A 22,249-nucleotide genomic window follows, 5' to 3' on the forward strand; every position below is an offset into this window, starting at 1 on the left:
GATTAATCCCTTTCACTAAATTTATTTTCTATCAAAAGGAAAAAGCAAGCTGACAACTTTTTTTTAGTAATAAACTGTGGGTTTACAAAAATAATGAATTTTGATGGCAGTAGGGGAAGGAAATCCTGATCCTGCATGTCCATGGGCTGTGAGAGAGAACGTTATTTTGATGTGGAGTGTTGTTTCTCACATATGTTTCACTTTCTGTTTCAGACCATACAACAGAAGGAATGACTGTGAATACTCCAGCACTCAGTTTCAGAATCAAGAACATTCTGGCTCCCATGGTGCGAGTTGGAACATTACCCATGCGTCTTTTGGCTTTGGATTTTGGTGCTGATATTGTGTACTGTGAGGTATGAAGGCTAAGAAGGTGGGGCAGGCCTTTTTTTCTTATGGCAATTTTATGAACAGTATTGATTTCTCATTACTCAGTAGTCATTTCCTCATAGATGTTAAAGGGATTCACATTCTTACTGTATGGTCTTCAAACTTACATGCATTCTCTTAATTAAAAAATAACATGAAGAGGAAATAGATGGCTCAGGATATCAGTAGAGACAGAGCCTCTCATTATTATGTTCCCATTTAAATCCAGATCAGGTTGGTCATAAAAGTTTATCTGATCACTATTTGGGAGCCTCAATGAAGGGGGAACATGGTGGTTTCAATTCAGTTGCAAATAGAAAATTGTCTATGAACAAAAGCCACCATCAGAACTAGGTCTAATTTTCACACTCATTAGTATTCTTGGAGTATCGAAGTGGGTGAGCCTTACCTGTTATGTCTATAGTGCATCTGGGAGTGAGACTGAATGGACAGACTTACGCTCTCTCGGCTTGAGTGGCAGTTTTCAACCCCTGTTTCTGGACACTTTCAGAAATTAGCAGATGAGCTGGCCATAAAGAGACAATATACACACAGCTTGACTGGTACAGCTCAGGATCAGGTCCTTAATAACATTACAGCACTGAAATATATTTCTAGTAAAACAATTATAAGTATGTTATCAAAGGTTACATTTTAAAAGATAGTGAGTAAGGATAAGTGGAAACAGAAATGGCTACATATATAAAACGAAATATAAAATGCAATCTTACGTCTACACTTGCTAGTGGTTACATTTCCTATTTAATAAAGTTCTCCCCAGGATTCATTCTATGACAGAGCTACTGGTTTGTAGTCAAAACAAGTATCTGAGCTTTTATGAACACCCTCACCCTTCAAGGAATTTCCTTTGTGAATGGATAACAAAAAAGTCTTGCTTAGTGCCTAGTTATAGTTCAGTAAACCCTTTGAAATGCTCTCTGGTTGTTCTCTGGTGTACTCTTCCCCTTTGATTTCACATTCCCTTGTTGATTGTTATATTGACTTATAATGCTTAATTTACAGCTGAAGTAGAGAGAAGTGAATAAACATGCTTTGTCTGGCAAATAACCTGTTTATCAACTGTGTCATGTTACAGATTTTAAAGCATATTTTCAGTGTATGTGTAACTCCTTATATAGTGTCAATACGTTCATTTCACAATGATATTAATGTCAAGTGTGTCACCGGCTTTTATTTGATATCTTACACTATTGATGGAAAAATAGTGTGAAAGCGGTACGTTAGGTGTAGTGAGCTTGTCTGGCCTGATATAAGTTGCTGTTACGGAACAGTTAGCACTTTGCCAATAGGTTTTAAGAGATTCTGAGGGTCACATTATCCCTCTTACAATGATGCAGGGGGGTCAGCCACTGGTTGTTCTGTAGGTTTTGGTTCACAATTTGCACAATTTCTATGTCATATTCTTGGAGGGTTATGCTCCAGTGTAGCATTTTGGAATTGGTATCTTTGGTTTGATGTAGTCGCACCAACCAAGAATGGTCTGTCCACGGTTGTGTCACACCTCATAATACTGGGATACAAATCTGGATTCTCTACTTGTCTACGCAGGGACACTAGGGAAAATTCATCCAAATTAATTAAAGGTATGAATTTAAATTTGATTAGTTAAATCACAATAAACCTGTGTGCAGATGCTCTTATGGAGAATTAAAGTGGACTTAATCTAATTTAGCATAGTTCACTTTAGAAGTGAATGTGGTTTAATCCACTTAAAAAGTTCATTTGGATTAATTTTCCGGAGTGTCTCTGTGTAGACAAGTAAAGAGAAGACAAATCATCTCCAGTTCATAGATGGGGAAAGACACAGATGACTTGCCCTAGGCCATGCTGAAAGTCTGGCAGAGTTAGCAGTTGAATCCAGATTTGTGTCCCAGTCCAATACATAAGCCATATTTCCCTTCCAGGGGAATATGCTGAATCAATTCATCCTCTAGATACTTTGCCCAAGCATCCCTTTTACTGGTTGTCCATGCCAATCTTCTGGACTGCAGCTGCTGGCTTTGGGTCTCTTGGCAAAGCAGAGTTGTGGATTGTTTGTGCTGCTGAATGTTTTCTTGTGCTGTTTCTCTGGGCCTGAAATATAGTATCTCTCATAAGAGGCAAATTAGCCAATTATAGTGTGATAAACTTGCTGGTTTATTTTTATTTTGTTTTTTTAACTCATTTACATATATTTCTGATCTTTATTCTTAGGAGCTGATTGACATAAAGATGGTGCAGTGCAAAAGAGTTGTAAATGGCAAGTACAATGTATTTTGGTAAAAGCTTTTAAGTACCATTTTTCTTCAGTAAATGCACTGTTACTTTGTTGATTTGGTAACCGGAGACACCTAAGCAGTAGCTATAAGAGGTGTTAATATTCCCATTCCATTGAATAAAGTGTTAGATGGACACAACTGGGTTAAAAATAAGATGGAAAATATTAATTTCCTTATTTTTATTCATAAACACTTAAATTATTAAAACTGAAAGATTAAGATCTAATTTGCTTTTAGCAACTTGTCCCATAATTGATGAAATCTTGGAAAATGACTTGTCATGCTTAAAAAATGACATGATTTTATATGTTCTCAACAATTGAGTCAGTTTGCTCAGCGTACAGAAGATAAATTTTTGGTCAGGTTTTAGCTCTTTCTGTCATAACAGTAATAAAGTTTCTGTAACTGTGACTAATTTGGTTGATGTCACATTGTAGAGAATAGGATGGATGTATGCAGCTTACAAGAGTGAAAACATTTTTAGTAATGTTTACAGATAGGATTTGAAGTCTAGGGTTGGTCAATTTTTTGCATGAAACATGTTTTGGTTAAAAAATTGCCTTTTTGTAATGGGAATTTATCACAAAAAATGTGGGATTTTTTTCAAGTTTTCTGTTTTTCAGCTGAAAAAATTCAGTCTTTTAAAATTTATAATTTACTCCCATTTGCTCTCTTTTCCCCTTCCCCTTTTAGTGGCAAAATGAAGGAAAGGAGAAAAAAGGAGAAACATGTAGTGGGGTTGTGAAATGGGGGTTAAAGGAAAAATTAAACTATTATAACAATTTTTTAAACTAAAAATTTCAAAGAAATCTTTCAAAGTTTCTAATGTTCCGTTTCAAAACCTTCAAAATTAAAATGACTTACAAACTCTTGTAGAAAATGTTGAAGTCATTTTAATTGTGCTTCTATTTTTGACCAGCTTTATTGAAGAAACATTCATCATAGATGCTCCCAATAGTAGATTCGGATTAACATATTTACATTTATTTGCTCTTTTACCATTTAAACTGAGGTGTTTTTAGTACACTCACTTGATGCACTTAATTCCATTAAATGTATGTTGTGTTTTATCTCTATATATTCAAACTCATTAGTACTGAATGAACTTCCTTTTCAATAACTTTATTGGGAGAAGTCCAGTGACCTGTATCACCTGCATAGTTAATCTTCTGATTAGGAATATAAGTATTAAAGATAAAATACAGTGGGCTTTGTTTTGTTTTATTTTGTTCCTGATGAGAAAACCTGGAAGCAAATGATTAAAACATAGCATGGAACACACAAACATTTGTGTTTAAGACTGTGCCAAGCTGTTTCTTCCTTAATGTGATAGCTCAGAGCAGTGGTCCCCAAATTGTGGGCGGGAGAGGAGTGCGGCGGAAAATTCAGGGTGCATGGCAGGGCCAGGCCAATCCCCACATGGGGCGGGGAGGGAATGCCACCTGGCTCCACTCTTGGCCCTGGCCACAGCTCCGCCCCAGCTCCTTGGGGGCAAGGGGTGGACCGGGTAAGGGGGGTATGAACTGAAAGAAGTTGAGGACCGCTGCCTCAGAGGGACACTTAAGGATAGTAATCTTCATCATAGAGTCTCAGTGTAGGTCAGGTTTTTAAGCTCTTGCCTTGGCTATTTGGCTTGTCCCTCTCCCCATTTTTTAAACAAGTTTCTCAGGCTGAAAACATACGATTTCTATACTGTTTTAAGGTACATAACTGTGAATCTCACACTAGTGGTGCTCTACAACCCAAGAAAGCATATGCTGAAATTTTGGACTATCATGTAGTCGTTAGCAAACTGGGTCTTGATTTTTTTTAATATTTATGTTTTAGTAACCGTTAGTTGAGAAGAAAAGTTGAACCTGAATTGCTTGAAGAGGAAAACAGGGTAACAAAAGTGTATGTCACTTTTTAGATTTCAGAATCTTCAACTAAAATAGTGGCTTTCACTTTAGTAGGGTGCCTAATGCAATGGGGTCCTGACTTGGTTAACTTTAAGGTGCTGCTGTAACATACATTTTAAATAATAATGAGTAGTGGCTGCATGAAAAGGGTGATGAACTGGAGCAGAAACAAGTCAGAGCATAGGTATTAATGGACTAGATGAAACACATTCTGTATTGATTTACAGTTAATTTAGTCTTGTGGCCTATAATGGAATTTTGCTGTGTAAATCATTACAAGATGACCCAGTTTTGTTGTTAACAGCTGAAATAAGAAGGACTTAACTGACCCATCTGAATGCAGGTAAAATTTGAGTCTACAAGTATATGCTCACAAGAAGTGAGATTTGTCCCAGAGTGAAGGGACCACTCATAGCTCTATGCCCCTCTTCTGCCCTTCAAAGTGGATCTTAAGTGATGCAGAGGGACTGAAACCTTCTTCCTAAAGGTGTTAGGTGAAATTGGCAATTATGATTTCTAAGGAATTTGTATACACTGTGGTGCATTAGTATAATTTGTCTAATATTATCACATTTTTGCTAAAAAGACCACATTTGTTTTTTCCTGAAAACTAATATGTTAGATTGCCTCAACTGCTGACACCAGATGTCAGTCTATTTCATCTCTATTTATAGTATTTCATTAGGATGTTCTAGGTGGCATCTATCAGTTAATCACATGAAAACTGCTCCTGCATAATAAAATTCTTTAATGTTCCAACTAAACCTTCGAGTCAGCTTGCTTTTTATATTAGCAAGTTATTGGCTAGAAAATTGTGTTTTTTTCCCATCAAACTCATAGATTCATGGATTTTAAGGCCAGAAGGGGCCATTATGATCTTCTAGTGTGATCTGCTGTATGACACAGGCTGTCGAACTTCCCCAAAATAATCCCTAGAGCAGATCTTTTAGAAAAATACCAATCTTGATTTTAAAATTGTCAGTGCTGGAGAATCCTCCATGATCTTTGGTTAAACTGTTCTAGTAAGTAGCTAATTGTTCTCATTGTTAAAAAATTTATACCTTATTTCCATTCTGAATTTGTCAGGCTTCAACTTCCAGCCATTGGATCTTGTTGCATCTTTCTCTGCTAGATTGAAGAGTCCATTGTTTAATATTTGTTCCCCTTGTAGGTACTTATAAACTCTAATCAAGTGACCCCTTAATCTTTCTTTGTTAAACTCTATCACTGTAAAGCATGTTTTGTAATCCTTTAAGCATTCTCATGGCTCTTCCCTAAACCCTTTCCCATTTATTCACATCCTTGTTGAATTGTTAACACCAAAACTGGACATAGAATTCCAGTAGCAGTCGCACCAGTGCCAAATACAGAGGTAAAATAACCTCTATTCCTATTTGAGATGCCACCATTTATGCAGTTGCAACTTTCACTTTGAGCACTCGGGGTGGTGGTTTTCAGCCTTTTATCCTTCTGCTAATCCTCACTGAATCACTTTTTCCTTTCTGTGATCCCTTATTTACTACTTGCAGTCAGTCCTCAGTTGCACCTCAGAATCCTTTGTATCATTTTCCATGAAAACCAGTGTAGTGTTTTATAGCTGCGTCTGGCACTGCTTTCAGGTTGCTAAGGAAAACTGGAGGAGGAGAGCCATTTGCTGGTGTCCCATGTTTTTAGAACCTCTTACTAGACTAATGAACACAGGCCAAATTGAGCGTTGGTGTAAGTGGGTGCTACTCCCATTGAAACCAAAATCGAACTGCTCCAACTTACACCATGACTTAATTTGGCCCTATGATGGGAGTAGAGACAGGTTGGTTTGAGCGATTTTGTTCAGCCCACTTTAATATAGGAATATCAGCAGTTCTAAAGAAGTAGAATTAGTTACTGTATTTTGATATATAATCTATACAAATATTACAAATATATATATATATACAAATATTCAAATACAAATATATAATCTATACAAATATTCGTTTGAAAGAGTAGAAAAATAAACCATTAAACCAATTACTTATAGCTTCTCAGTGGATTTTATGTTTTCCTCTTGATCATGGAGTTGAATTCAATTTTTTTTATATCCAAATGAATTCACTGTATTAAATTCAAGGCTTTATCACGCAAATGCGGTTCTCGTTTAGGCCTTTTATAAGGATGGTTTTAGAATATTGTGATTTCTCTAGGCTACTATGACTAATACAAGTCATTGTTTTGCTGTATATACCTCTCTTCACAAATGTTTTAGAATACTGCAGTAATCCTTTTGGGTTTAGCACATAGATTTTGCAGTAGTAATCTCAACTGCAGTTCTTCCCAGAGAAGCTGGTTTTGGGGTGAGGAAGACCGCTAAGTGTGTTTTCAGTAAATTACAAAATTTGAGATGCTGTCAGGTTAGCTTAGGCTCAAATGTTTTCTAAAAACAAGCCAACATTGAATTTTTTCCAATTGGATTGAAGTCATTTTAATTCTAATCAAGGGGAAGGGTAGGAGATGTTTGGAGTCCAGCATTCTCCTGGGATGACCATAACCAACATTATGCCTGGTGAGTGAGAACCGGGGAGTGAAAGTGACTGGTTCACATTGATTATTCACAGTGAGAGAAATTCATAATCATTAAAGGTTCACATTTTAAAATACTTCTCACTCTTATTAGAAATTTAAAGAAATTAAAGCTATTAACCTAACTGTTAAAGTTCCAAGTGTCTTTGACATAGCTTACAAAGGCAAATAATAAAACTAGTAACTGTTGTTCACCTCAGGAACACCACATCTTTACAAAGGTTTAACCCTTAAGCCTTTCCCTCTCCAAAAGCCTTAGCATGCCCTGAAAATCAACAGACCTGTTTTTTTGTTCCCATTCGTAAGCAATGCCTGTCTGCCTGTTTCTGCTTCTGCTTTAGCACCCTGGTTGACTTATACTGCCTTGCAGTATCTTACAGCTGTGTTAGTAGCAGAGACCAAGGAAGTAAAAAAAAAAAAAAATGGAACCTAACATTATCTTTAGAAAAGCTAGCCAAAGTGCATCACCAACAGACCGCACAGAAGAGCTGCTCTAGCCATTCAGGGAAATAACTCGTTTATAATTGTTTCTATATATGCTTTCATAAAAAACTTTTGTTAAAATTTAAATAACATCAAGTTGATAGTTTAAACTGGCGAACTAGGAAATTCAGCATCAAGTCTTGCATTTCGCCCTCTGATTCTTAAACCACTATTTTTTTTCACAAATATCTTAGTGAAGGATGAAGCATTGGCTGTGATGCTTAATTATCCTTTCTGTTAGTTTGTATTACAACCTAATAGACTTATCAGTCTAGTTGATTTTGCATATATGGCTCAACTCTGCATTGTTTCTTGATAAACTTTACAATTCTGACATTGACGTCTACATTTTTATTTGGTACAATTTCATTTATGTGCACATTGTATTTTTTTAATTGCTTCATCTGGCTTATTTTGTGATTATAAAATTATAAATATATTATTTTCTCCCATGTTTGTGTGTCTCTCCTATTTCATGTAGAGGTACTTGACACAGTGGACTTTGTAGCTCCTAACGGAAGAGTTGTTTTCAGAACCTGTGAGAGAGAGAGAGATTGTGTTGTCTTTCAAATGGTAAGAAACCAGGAACTGTTACCTTTCTGATGTCAAAGTAGATTAATTTTACTAGCACTGTACTGTTTAGATATGTCTAAATGTAGCTCTGTGTCAGATGTTAAGCAGCTCCCCGATTTCTCCACTGGGGTTAATCTTTCTGGACTCCAATTTCACACTGGTTGCATTGCAAGATTTCTAAACTAATTGTGTACGGGCTACATTAGTAAGTTTTCTGCAGAATAAGTGACAAATGTGTATAGCATTGGCCACAGAAGTAGCTTATTTCTATAGCATGTTATCTTAGCTGTGTGTTCAAATATGCTAATACCAAACTAAATTATTGTGAAGTGTAATTCTAGCAACGTTTGTAATTTCATTAAACAGAACTCATGACTACGACATCATATGTGTTTAGCAGTTAGTTTTTGTAACATTTAGCACTTTTTATCCACTTTGTTCATTCAGTTAATTGGTTTATTTGCATATGTTGATTCTGTAAATAACAGTGATGTTTAAGGATTCACAATGCCATAGACTTCACAAAAGAAGGAAGGGACATTGTTCCTGCCCCAAAGAATATAAGTTTTAGACAGCGCAAGCAAGGGTCAGTGGGCAAGATTATAGCACTACAGTCACAAAATTCTTAGTTTAGGCATGTCTGTGTCATGATGGTTCAGCCAAGATTTGCATATTTATAAGAAAAAGGGACAATATTTGTTGAGCCAGGGACCACTTCAGATCAATTCATGTGCCATGCCAGTGAAGACCAAAAAATCAATATCTTCAATGCAGAGTTATTGCTTATTGAAAAGCAGATATCACAGACAGATAGAAAGTATCACTGGCCCTCTTGGATATGTGAGATATAGATAGAAAAGCTAGATGCCATGTGATCTTCCCAATACTTATACCCTCTTCCCAAATAAGTTACATGTCCCCAAAAGATGCAAAATATGCTTTGCCAGTGAATTATGTCCCAATTAATTAATAATTTGGGAGGAGGCTGCAGGGATGGGCTGATATTCACTTATCGTGGACTACTCCCCTCCAGGCACCCGATGTCACGTCATTCTATATGGTCAGTTGAGCCAGGTCAGTTCGTCCTAGATTCTCCATTACATGCCTCCACATGTACACACCAGGCAAACTGGCCATTGGCTGATTGTGACCATTGGTCTTCCACATCAGCATATCTGCTTACACAGAATCTGGACAAACATTTGTGACACATATTGATGCCAAGTGGGAGTTTGGCCTTTTCAGTGATTTTCCAGAGTCTAGTGCTATGAGGCCCTGCTCCCAGAATCCTCTAGAACTCAGGCTCACCCAACTTGTCCATTGTGATACTATATAGTGATTCAGCACCATCCCAACAATATTTCTTGTGAATATAAAGATAGCTCTGAGTTTTTATTAGATTAAAACAAAAATTTAGTTTTGACTTTTAAAATGTAGGACATTTGCATTATATAGTGGGCCTTGATCCTACAAAGATTTAAGTACGTGCTTAACACTGTGCTGATTTCAGATAGGTCTTTGACTGATTTTGCTATCTGGTGGTGGATTTCTGTCATACTATACATATACACACTCTAAAAGTGTACAATGTGTATACCTACACACAAGCATTTATTATAAACCAGTATCAGGTGAACAAATATTGATTATATCCTTTTTGCCCCACAGGGATCAGCAGATGCTAAGAGAGCTTTGGCTGTAGCCAAGCTTGTGTAAGTTTTTATAGAATCTTATCTTAAAATAGTTTCTTTCCCTGTGACTAATTTCAAGCCTGTGACTTGTTAAGTGTAATTTAACCTGTAGAGATCTAGTTTTCAGTTTTATCCAAATGCAATTATCAATTGAAACCAGGCATTGGAAACTTCTGATGCAGTTGGATGTATTTTTCCCTAGTCTTTATTTATTTATAAGCCTTTGAAGAGGAAACAAATATTTTTAGAGGTCAGAAGTAAGGTATAAGAGTCTTGTATGATTAGAAGAGTTACACTAGGGTAAAAAGTTCCACATCCCACTAAGTGTTGAAGGAACTGCTCAGCAAGTGGCAGCAGAGTTCAGCATCTAGAAATATCAGTGGGGAAGCAGCATGAACTGGCTGTTCTCCTGCTCCCATTAGCAATAATAATTTTTTTTCAAGGCTGTAGCTGCTCAAGCAATTAATTTCCATGTTAGTGACAGCTGTGGACCTTTGTAATAGGCATGCCAGGTCTCTGTCCTCAACATGTACTCTCTCTGGGTGCTGCATGCCTACTTATAAAGCCCAATATAACAATTTATTGTATTCTTTCTAATTCTAAAGCTCTCAGTCAGATAATGTGTTTTAAATAGAAAAAAAACATTAGAAGTTTTGCTTTAGTGGCAGTGAGGATATAACTTTTAAATCCGCACAGGAACACCTAAAGAAAAATTTCTCATTATTTATCATTTACTTTTGAAAAACAATATTAAACAATATATTGCAGATTTTGAGTTTGTGAGAAGATCCTAACTGTTTGTTCCCTAAGATTTCTTTCATAAAGGCAGATGAAATTCCTAGATAGGTATTGAAGTGGCTTTGGAGACCACTGTATAAACATACACAAAATTTATACTAGTGAAGCGATAAAAGAAAAGATTCAGGGGTTTGGAAAAAATCACCAAACTTCAAATTCTCATCTAACCCTCTTGGGGATGTAAATCACTAGAACAGGTTCTCTGGCAAGATATATTTTTCCTGTTTCTAGTCTGGAATATTTGTGAGGATCTTTTGTTCTTTTCATTTCAGAGAGAATGATGTAGCTGGCATTGATGTCAACATGGGCTGTCCAAAAGAATATTCTACGAAGGCAGGTTGATTTTAATCCCTTTTAAATATTCTCTTTTTCATGCTTAGGGGCACAGAATACAACATGTGTTCTGCTTTTCTGGTTCTGGCAAGTTATTTGTTTTTCTCTGTTCTGAATGTTCAGTTATTTATAGTTGCAATGAATCATTCTATTCTTGGCTGCAACTGTGATCTTTTGACCTTATTTTTGAATTGTTAACTGTATTTCTCCAGCTTATTAGAAGCATCAGGCCAGTCATTTTATTGTTGCCCTCTTTTTGTTAGCCAATATTTGAGGCCTGGCAGGTTGTTTAGGTTAGAAGGAGAAATTGATGATAGGTATTTTCTGGGTGCAATCCTGTAGGAACAAAGAAGAGGCAGTTTCCTTGAACACAATTTCAAGCCTCTTTCCAGCCAGTATTCTGCTCAAAAAGAAGCTCTCTCTTGGCTTCTTCCTAGGGCCATGCTAAAAGTGCTTCTCTCGCTGTCTGTTGGCTTTTCCACTTCTGTCCCCTTCCCTCCACCCCCCACCTCCCTCTGCTGCAATCCTGTCAATCCCCCTGTTTCTACTGCCAGTATGCTCTCCAGCATGACATCATAATTGGAAGGTTCTCTTCAGCTTAAACAATATTTCGTTTTTAGGGATGCAGTGGTCTCAGAAATCTGCATGTGCTGGCTGTTCATCAGGCCAACCTATTCAGAGGAATAACTAGCTTGTTGCATGAACAGAAAAACAGGGAAACTTTGCGCCATGTAGATGTAATTATGCTGGGAATGGGGTACAGAGGTGCTTACATAAATGACCGCTGATTTCAGTGCAAAACTCAAAATTTCAGCCTTCTGGTTATCGTTATTGGCTAAAGAAATTTAGTTTGGTATTTCAATTTCCTTTATATGAAATATATTGGGATTTTAATTGCTGTTACCACTGTCAGTTAATAAAAATAACTAATCTGTATTCTGCTCTAACATGAAAAAGGAACACCTCAAAATGCTTACATATAAAACAATTATTTTATTAAATAAAGAGATAGCAAATAGAATTAATGCTATCGTCCTCAGAGCCAAAAATCTATTTGAGGAGGAAAACTTTATTTTCATATTTACAATCTTTAGCTCATGAATATTAAACAAATACCAAATATTCATTAGTACCAAATGATGCTGGTTAGTTAAATCACACAAATAATCTTTAAAAATAAAATGATTAAAAAATAAATTAACTGGAAATCCATGATCTTTTAAAGACAGTAAAACCACAGTGTTTGAATACAATGATCAATTTAATTAAAATTTAATTCTTGATCAGTTGCTGGTGTCCATATACCATTTTCCTATGTTAATATATTTATGGTTATTTGTCACAGGGTAATATTTCCCCTATGGAATTATATCAAGGACATAAGTAACAAAATAATAGAATATAGTGTGGTATATCCACAGGACTCTCTTGGCAGTAGGGCCTGAGGGGCGCCCTTCAACCCCATGGGAGGGTGGATAAGTCCAGTCAGTATATGCCCCCGGGAGGTGAGGTACCTCTCTGTGGCTCCTGTAGAGGTGGTGGTAAAGCTCTGGAGGGTCAGAGCCACCCCGGTCCTTCCGGCAGGCCGGGGCTGAGGTTTTTCCTTCTCTGCCTCTCTTGGCTATGGAGAAGCACTATATTCTAGTCTGGGGGGGATTCTCTCCTCTGCCACAAGCCTTCTGGCTTCTTCCTTCTCTTTCCCCATCCCCTTTAGGGGAGGCAGGGTTTAAGTAGACCTGGAGTGGCCCTTAATTGGGTTCAGGTGTCTCTAATTGACCTGCAGTAACCTGCTCTGCCTGCAGGGAAAAGGGCCTTCAGCAGTCTAGGGCTCACATTCCAGCTCTGGTATACCCTTTTGTAGCCATCTGGTCTGGCTTTACCACAATAGATTATATATTTTGGTCATGGAAATCCAATCTTGAAGTCTTTGAGCAATTTGTAGTTCATTTGTGAACAGTATTCATTCAGCTATGAAATTGCAAATAAATGCTGATAATCATATTAATGGTAGACATACATGTCACCATGTTTCAGAACAAAATTGGTACATCTCTATACAAAAGACTTATGGATAAAATATATTTTGTACACAATAGTGGTTTTCATGTTGAAACTATAAGAAGAAATTTACCATAATCTTCAATTGTTGAGTTAAGTGAATATGTTGTAATCGGAAAGAATGTTTAGGAAAGATTGATTACAGGCAGAGCTGGTAAAAATGTCAATAATCAAGGTTGTCTGACGCTTTCCAATTATAAGACTGTTTTCATTTGGAAATTTCAGGTTGACATTTTCTGTGCTGGTTGTCTGCCTCAACCTGATTATTTTTGGAAAGTTCCGTCAGAAAAGATTCAGCTATTTCCAAAAACATAGTTAGGAAGAAGTGTTTTGCTTATGTTTAAAAAAAAATAAATAAATAACCTACCAAAAAAAAAAAACCAACCCAACACCCCAACCCAGTTTGTTGAGAAGCTTTAAAATAGGAACTTAAAATTTGGCAGGGATTATCTTGAGGTCTCCAAGATAATTCATCCCAAATTGGCCAAATTATAAAGCTCTGAAAATCACCATTTGCACATATTCAGTAGTGGTTTGTTAGAAGCTGGCAACAACATTTTGTGAACATTGTATCTGCAGGGCTTGAGCAGTACTTTCTCTGCAGTGCTCTTTCTGGCTGCTGTGATCCCAGGCTCCAGATCTGAAGGCACAGATGCTCTGTAATGTGCTGTCAGTGCTTTCCTGCTGCCGTCCAGGCAGCATGGAGAAGGTTGAAGAATTAGCCTTACTTGAATGCAGGTGAAACTGGAGCAGAAGGGGAAATGGGATGAACAGAGTGGGGAACAGGAGCTGGAAGGACTATAAATTCTGAAATACACTCGTTCAGAATTGAACCCAGGATTCCAGAGTGCCAACATTTACTCTTGTTTAGCAGATAATTGGGAAGCACATTGGCAAAGTTCATGACTCTACCCCTTCTCGTAGGTGGTCACATATAAAAACTTCCTATGAAGCTACCAATTGCTCCAACTGCTTAAGTGATAGAGCTCTTTCTGCACTGTCCCAACCCTGCTGATGACCTATGTGAGATGACTGATACAGTTCCACATGATGGAATTTGCTTTTTTCAATTTTCCTTTCTAAAAAACTGAATTTTTAAAGTATTTTATTTCCTATGGTACAGGAAAATTCAGGCCAATCTAAAGTTAGGATATTGCAAAAGTATGGTTGCCTGTGCAACCTTAATTTGGCTCCCTCGTTCATAAGTGTGGAAGACTTTTAATTACATAATCTGTGTTGGCCTGTTGCATAGTAATTGTAAGATCCTTTTTAAATATAAAGTGTTGTTCAAAGAATATCAGCAAGATATTTTAATTTTGCTGGGGACATATTTAGGTTTTGCATTATTTTGAGGAAACGGATATGTGTATTTGGGTTCTTGTATGTTGGAAAGGGAAGGTTGTTGTGGAAGTGAGGAGTCTGAATTCTTGCCTATATACAAATATTTCACTGTTTGAACTTAGGGTGAGATTTTAAATCAATTTAGTGAAACCAGTGCAAAAGGCTCTATGAATATCCTTATTTCAGTTCAGCTTCAGTCGATTTTAGGTAATTGATTTAAGCTAAACCAAAATAAATCCGGTTTAAACCAAAATAAGAATAGCCCCATAGCCTCTTCCACTGATATAACTAAATAGAATTACAGTTTCACTTTACGTTAAAACAGTGAAAATTTTCATGTAGACAAATCTTGTGTGCTTTGGATATTATGACCCCAATCCAGCAAAATACATAAGCATATGCTTAATTTAAGTATTTTGCAAGTCTGCTCACATACTTAACTTGAAGCATGGGGCCAATTGAAAGGAGGCTGGTGTGGATATTTAATGTTGCTTAACTGGTGATTTCTTTCATTTTTAGTGATGATATGCACAGGAAATATAAAGTTAATTAAACTTTTTAAAAATGTAGAAATACATATAACTGATTACAAAAGAATTCTGTAAATTGTGACCTGCGATATTGGCTATTACATTTAAAATAGAATTTTAGTTAAATCAGCCTTACTCCCCCTTCCTCTCACTTTCTTGAGGCAAATAACTTCCTTGATGGGTGAGTAGTATATCTTCCTCCTTGGCATAGTAAAGATGGGTGGCTCAGAATTAGGCAGGTACACTTTCATGACCATTTTGCAAGCCTGAGTTTGTGTAACTGGTTAGTATTAAAGACATATGATGGGAATGAACAATCAAAACCCAACCCTTACACATGCAACATTAAAATAATCCTAAATCGTCTACGGTTAAATTGCATTAAATTAATCAAGCTATAATTTTTGGCATTTCTAAGCCAGCTGAAGTAAAAATAGAGCTTTTAATGGGCCATGTTGCTCCATTTTCTTGTCAGGTGTACAAACAGAAGAAAATGCAAAAATGTTGCAGCAGTTGTCATAGCAAAGAGCTGAAGCTCACACAAAATGACTTATGACTTCATTCCAGAGAGGGAGTCTGGTTGCAGTCTTAAAACACTACATCCTCCTGTTGGCGTAGATAATAAATCTGCTGTGAGATGTAGCTTTCAGGCTTCATCTTGCAGACAGAAAAGACAAAGCATCCTTGCAGGTAATAATTAAGCATTGTGTTAAATAATTAAGTGTTAAATCTGGACCTAAACTGCCCATCAGTGTTCATTTAGATATAGCCATATTGACAAAACCCTTAACTATTTCAGTCTAAAAGCTTCATTGTAAAAACATCAAGAATGTATAACTGCTTCTTGCTCTCTGACTTACAGACCAAGGTAGCTCATTGTGAGAAACTGAAACTGTGGGACCACTGTGCCCCCTTCACTCTCCAGTGTGGGCTCTCTCTCACAATGCCTTGCTCATGACAAACAGCAAACCCCTCCAGGCGCTGTTATCACTTAACAACATGTGAAGCCCCACACCTACCTAGATTATATGAATGTTTACCTGGGTTGCCTCTCACGCTGATGCTGCTAGCAAGCTACAAATCTCTGGTAGGTACTGCACTTACACAGATTTCCTCAGGCAGGGACACACCCAACTAAGTTACATAAATACTACTCATGAACCAACAATAGGGAGGCACCGGCGAGTTCCCCCAGCTACTCAGTCTTGCACCCCAGAACTGTACCATCTTGCACTGGTCAGAAGCCTGGCCAATGTAAGCTCATTATCCAGTTCACCACTTCTTCAAAGGAAAGTGGACATGCACCAGCCTTTGTAACCTGAGCCGATTACCCAATTGCTTCAACCAAAACACACAGTTTTGGCTGGTGTGGATATTTATTTAAATATATATAAAAATATATATGAATAAATATATAATATTTACAAAATACAAATAAAATATAAAACAGATGTATTAATTACAGAAAGATAGTTTTTAAGTGATTATATGTGGTAGGCATAAAAGATCAGAGTTGGTTATTTAAAAAACAAAAGTAAATTTGCAGTTCTACAAACTAAACAGGATTTAAATCAAGCAGTGTCCCTGATAGGTAGTACAAACAAGTCACAGATCTTCATTACACAGGCTGGGACTGTCCTCCAGCTGGGGACCCCCTTCCCAGTTCAAAGTCTTTTTCTCCAGACATGTTTCCAGGTGTTGAGTTGTAGGGGGAGTGAAGACAAGTGATGATGTCACTTCCCCTTTTATAACTTCTTCCATCTTGTTGGAAAGATCTATGCTATGATGTGGGGGTGCGACTTCCATTGGTCAAGCAGTGCCCATTGTCTACAAGCTCTCTGTGAAGTCTTCATGGTAAATAGTTCCTGAGATAGCTGATTCTTTCATTGATGGGTACTGGTGAGCCATTAATGCTGCCTGGATACTCCATTGTTATACCCACAGCCAATCTTTAAGGTGTTTCCACCCTCACAACATGTTTCAGTAGCAAAACTTCATAACTTCAGATACGATAGCACATACAATCCAACAGCATATTTATGTTCAAGAGATCAAGACTTTTTAAATGATATCTCACAAGGCATTTTTTGTACAAAACTTACAATAATTATATGACAGTTCTTCTTCGAGTGCTTGCTCATGCCCATTCCACTATAGGTGTGCACACGCCTCTGTGCACGGTTACCCGGAACTTTTTTCCCCTTAGCAGATCTCATAGGACCGGCACTGGCGCCCTCTGGGGCCCTGCTCACATGCCACGGTATATGAGGTGCTGCCAGCCCTACACACCCTCAGTTCCTTCTTTCCGCCCGTGACAGTTGCTGGAACTAGCCTTGCTCACAGCAGGTACTATTCCCCTTGTTTAAGAGACTTGTTTGTAACAGTTGGGCACAGGGACAATGGCCACAACAATGGCCTTATTGGACTCCATGGGGTATCCAGGTGGGGCCGGGGCCCCAATCCATTAAATCATTGGGGGTGCAGTCCATGCCCCCGGCACAGGACAAAGCCCATCGGCACCACTCCTCGGACGAGGAGTCGGATTGCCTGGAGGGAACCTCAGCAGGTGCAACCCTTTGCCAGGAGGGGGCACACCCGCAGGCTGCACCTCTGCAGTCCTCTTCCTCCTCGCCTGACAAGACAGTCTCCCAGGATCACTCTGCGCCACTGGAGGATTTTAGGGTGCACCAGGAGCTGCTCAAGAGGGTGACCTCCAATCTGGGACTGTAGGTGGAGGAGCTAAAAGAGGCCGCAGATTGCCTCTTTAATGTGCTGGCGGCGGCTGCCCCAGCACGAGTGGCCCTCCTAGTCCATGAAGGGGTCCTTAAGATTGTGAAGGCCCTGTGACAAACCCCTTCCTCGGTTGCCCCTACGTCAAAGGTGGCCGAGAAGAAATATTACGTCCCAGCCGAGGGGTTTGAGTATTTGTTCACACACCCCACCCCGGGAACCCTGGTAGTAGACACGGCTAACCAGCGAGACAGGCAAGGACAGCCAGGGTCGACTCCCAAGAACAAGGACAATCAGAAAATGGACTTGTTTGGGGGAAAGATTTATTCCACGGCAAGCCTTCAGTTTAGGATTGCCAACCATCAGGCCTCCTGGGCAGATATAATTTCAACCTGTAGAACTCCCGATGGTGTTTCGCCATCTGTATGCAAAGGTGCTTGTGGCTGCACTCCTCGGGCCTGTCCCAGCAGGTGCAACAGTCTATCCAGGACCTCCCCTTTGATGGGTCGGCCCTATTCTCAGACCAGACTGATGCGAAGTTGCGTGGTCTGAAGGACTCCAGGACCACGCTTCGCTCCCTGAGCCTGTATATGCCCCAGTTTTCCAGGCGTCAGTCACGGCCCCAGGTGCAGCAGCAACCAAGCTTCAGCCCAGGCCTTTCCAACCCTATAGGCATAGGGATAGAAATGGGGGTTTAGAAGAAGAAATCAGCCCTCTAGCTCATCCTCAGCTCCCCAGCAGAGGCCCCCCAGGAGGTTGGGCAGTCAAAGGAGACAATTTTGACGGTGCGTCCGAGTGTGGCGCTCCGACTGCTCTCCTGGATCCGCCCTGCTCTTTTCTAAACAGGTTAAGGCCCTTGAACCCCGAATGGGCAAAGATCACTTCAGACCATTGGGTCCTTGGGATAGTCTCGGGGGGCTATGCTCTGCAGTTTACATCTACCCTCCCCCCCAACAACCCTTCCCTTCCATCCTTCTTCAGGGATCCCTCTCACGAGCAACTCCTCTTACAGGAGGTGGACACCCTCCTCAGTGTGGGAGCGGTGGAAATGGTCCTCAAGGCAAAAGAGGAAAAGGGTTCTATTTGCGATACTTCCTCATCTGCAGGGCAAAGGGAGGAGGTCTGAGACCCATATTAGACCTGCGTCGTCTAAATAAATATGTCAAATGGCTCAGATTTCACATGGTCTCCGTAGCTTCCATAATTCCTTCCCTGGATCCAGGAGACTGGTATGCTGCCCTCGTTCTCAAGGACACATACTTTCATGTGTCTATCCTCCCCAGCCACAGGCGTTTTCTCCGTTTCACAGTGGCTGGCTCCCACTACCAGTTTACAGCCCTGCCCTTTGGCCTATCTTCAGCTTCCAGGGTATTTACGAAGTGCATGGCGGTAGTGGCTGCCCACCTGAGATGAAAAGGTGTGCACATTTTTCCTTACCTGGACGATTGGCTGATCAGAGGCAGGTCCAGGTCCAAGTGCAGGACAGCGTGACCCTCACTTGCTCTCTGTGCCACAGGTTGGGGCTACTCGTAAACGAACAGAAGTCCACATTGACCTCAGTGTAATGCATAGAATTCATTGGGACTACCCTGGGCGCTTCCCAGGTCAGAGCCTTCCTGCCTCAGCCACGTTTCGAGGTGATTGTCTATCATCTCCCAGCTGCACTGATGCCCCACGACAACAGCCAGGCACTGCCTACAGCTGTTAGGCCATATGGTGGCCTGCACGTACCTAGTGAGACTAGCTCGCCTGAGGCTCAGACTGCTTCAGGCATGGTTGGCCTCGGTATATGTTCCGGGCAGACACCCATTGGATCAGGTGGTCACAGTTCCCCCGCCCGTCTTAGCCTCCCTAAACTGGTGGCAGACTCCCAGGGCAGTGATGAAGGGTGTTCCGTTCAGGGAACTGGTCCCGTTGGTCAGCCTAATTTCCGACGCTTCAGATGTAGGATGGGGAGCCCACATCAGCGCCAACCTAGGCACTCAGGGGCTCTGGTTGGGGGAGGAGAGGCGCCTGTACATCAACATGAAGGAGCTGAGGGCCATTCACCTAGTGTGCAAGGTGTTCCTCTGATTCCTGACAGGCAGAGTAGTGCAGGTGCTGATGGACAACACCACAGCCATGTTTTACATAAACAGACGGGGGGGAGGGAGGGGCAGGGACGCGCTCCTCAGCCCTCTGCGCGGAAGCTATCCGTCTGTGGGACCTTGCAGTGAGGCACGATTTCCACCTGATGGCCTTTCATCTCCTGGTAGTGAGGAACGACAAGGCGGATCGCTTCAGCAGGTCATTTCTACCCCACCACGACTAGTCAGTACACCCAGAGGTGGCGGCCATGATCTTCCGGAAGTGAGGAATTCCCCAACTGGACCTGTTCGTGTCGGCCTGGAATACGAAGTGTCCGAGGTTCTGCTCGCTCCGGGGTCGTGAGACCGGGTTGATATCCGACATGTTCCTCATCGACTGGACGGACACCCTCATGTACGCGTTCCCACCCATTCCACTCCTGCTCAAGGTCCTGCTGAAAATAAAGAGGGACAGAGCGGAAGTTGTACTCGTTGCTCCAGCCTGGCCGAGACAGCACTGGTTCAGCATGCTGCTGGACCTTTTGATCGCCCCAACCCCTGGAGCTCAAGGCGGCACGACCTTCTATCCCAGGACCATGGTCACCTGTTGCACCCATACCTGGACTCCCTGCACCTCACGGCCTGGAGGCTCTGTGGCTGACGGAGGGAGAGAGAGCCTGCTCTGTGCAGGTCCAACAAGTCCTGCTTGGCAGCAGGAGGCCTTCCACACAGGTCGTGTATCGGGCTAAGTGGAGACGGTTTACCTGTTGGGTGGAGTCTTGGGGTATTCCGCCCAGCCTCCTGCCTATACAGGCGATCCTAGAGTACTTGCTCCAACTAAAGCTCCAGGGTCTGGCGCTGGCCTCCTTGAAGGTTCACCTGACAGCCATTTTGGCCTTCCATTGGCCGCTAGAGGTGAGATCGCTGTTCTCCCATCCCATGTCGGTCAGGTTCCTCAAGGGGGTGGAGAGGCTTTATCTGCAGGTCCGTGACCCGGTCCCTCCCTGGGATCTCAATCTGGTTCTCTTGAGACTCATGGGGCCCTCCTTTGAACCCATGGCTTCATGCCCTCTGCTCATGCTTTCGTGGAAGGTAGCCTTCTTGGTGGCCATTACCTCAGCCAGGAGGGTCTCCGAGATTAGGGTCTTGACTTCGGAGCGCCCTTATACAGTATTCTATAAGGATAAGTTGCAGTTGGGGCCACATCCAGCCTTCCTGTCCAAGGTGGTTTCCCAATTTCATTGTAATCAAGATATTTTTCTCCCCGTGTTTTTTCCCAAACGTCACGGTTTGGACGAGAAGAGAGATGGCATTCGCTGGACTTGAGACGAGCCCTGGCCTTCTACATTGAGCATACAAAGCCGCTCCAGAAATCAACGCAGCTCTTCGTTGCCGTGGCTGACCGGATGAAAGGCTCACCTGTCTCCACCTAGCGCATCTCCTCATGGATTACATCATGCATCAAGTTCTGCCAGGAGCAGGCGAGGGTGCCACTTCCAGGAACCATCACAGTGTATTCAACCAGAGCTCAAGCCTCGTCTATAGCCTTCCAGGAAAGAGTGCCCGTGCAGGACATCTGCAAAGCTGCCACCTGGTCGTCGGTGCATACCTTCACGTCCCACTACGCCATGGTCCAGCAGACGAGAGAGGATGCGGGATTCGGCAGAGCAGTGCTGAGGGCAGCTCACCGGTAACTCCGGCCCACCTCCAAAGGTATCGTTTGTTAGTCACCTATAGTGGAATGGACATGAGCAAGCACTTGAAGAAGAAAACAAGGTTACTTACCAGTAACTGATGTTCTTCAAGACATGTTGCTCTTGTCCATTCCACAACCCACCCCCTGTCTCAGCTGCCGGAGTTGGCAGAAAGAAGGGACTGAGGGGGCGTAGGGCCAGCAGCACCTCATATACCGTGGCATGTGCGTGGAGCTCCAGGGGGCGCCGGAGCCTGCCCTACGGGATCTGCTAAGGGGAAACGGTTCCGGGTAACTGCACGGAGGCGTGCACACACCTATAGTGGAATGGACATAAGCAACACATCTCAAAGAACATCTGTTACTGGTATGTAACCTTGTTTTATATGGGTTTCCAGGGTGCTGCTTTGAGACAGTGTGTCACACTCATACAGTAATTATGTTTGCAATGAAGCATTTTTTAGCATTAGGTAAAGATTAAGTTTTTGCGGTATTTTATTATGGCTGGCCTGTGAATAGGCTTATACAGTCGTTTGAAATCAGGCCTTCTAATATTCCTGCACTGGTTTGAAAGTATTGCCAGTAAAGTAGGGAATAGTAAAAATGCCAAGGCTTATGTTGTCAAACATGTCCCTGTAATGTGTATTATTACCTTGATATTGCACAGGCTCTATTTTGCAGTGCAGCCAGAGCTCCTTTTTCTGTCTTTCAAGCAACAGGAGTAGGATGCTTATGTCTAAGTAGACTATTGTTTTCCAGTAATCGAACATTTTTTGTGACACTGTTTGAAAAGGAAACATGTTTATTCTAGGTCACATGACCTTAACGAGATGGAAGAAAGGCAATTG

General features: G+C 40.9%; 1 protein-coding gene across 4 annotated transcripts in view; it reads left to right on the forward strand.

Annotated features, from left to right (window-relative positions):
* DUS2 (dihydrouridine synthase 2) overlaps positions 1-22,249 on the forward strand; it is a 59,776-nt gene that overhangs the window by 11,103 nt on the left and 26,424 nt on the right. For 3 of the 4 annotated variants that reach the window (XM_067549856.1, XM_067549870.1, XM_067549874.1), the window contains exons 2-6: positions 214-356; positions 2,584-2,629; positions 8,070-8,161; positions 9,830-9,873; positions 10,923-10,987. In XM_067549856.1, coding sequence (XP_067405957.1) covers positions 231-356; positions 2,584-2,629; positions 8,070-8,161; positions 9,830-9,873; positions 10,923-10,987 — 373 coding nt within the window. In that variant the 5' untranslated portion in view covers positions 214-230. Of the gene's footprint in view, positions 1-213; positions 374-2,583; positions 2,630-8,069; positions 8,162-9,829; positions 9,874-10,922; positions 10,988-22,249 lie in introns of those variants that run through there. The other variant, XM_067549862.1, reaches the window with a different exon arrangement.

Source organism: Emydura macquarii, unplaced genomic scaffold, assembly GCF_026122565.2.
Source record: "Emydura macquarii macquarii isolate MOO-44397 ecotype Brisbane River unplaced genomic scaffold, CSIRO-AGI_Emac_v2 contig_295, whole genome shotgun sequence".
In the NCBI taxonomy this organism is placed as follows: domain Eukaryota; kingdom Metazoa; phylum Chordata; order Testudines; family Chelidae; genus Emydura; species Emydura macquarii.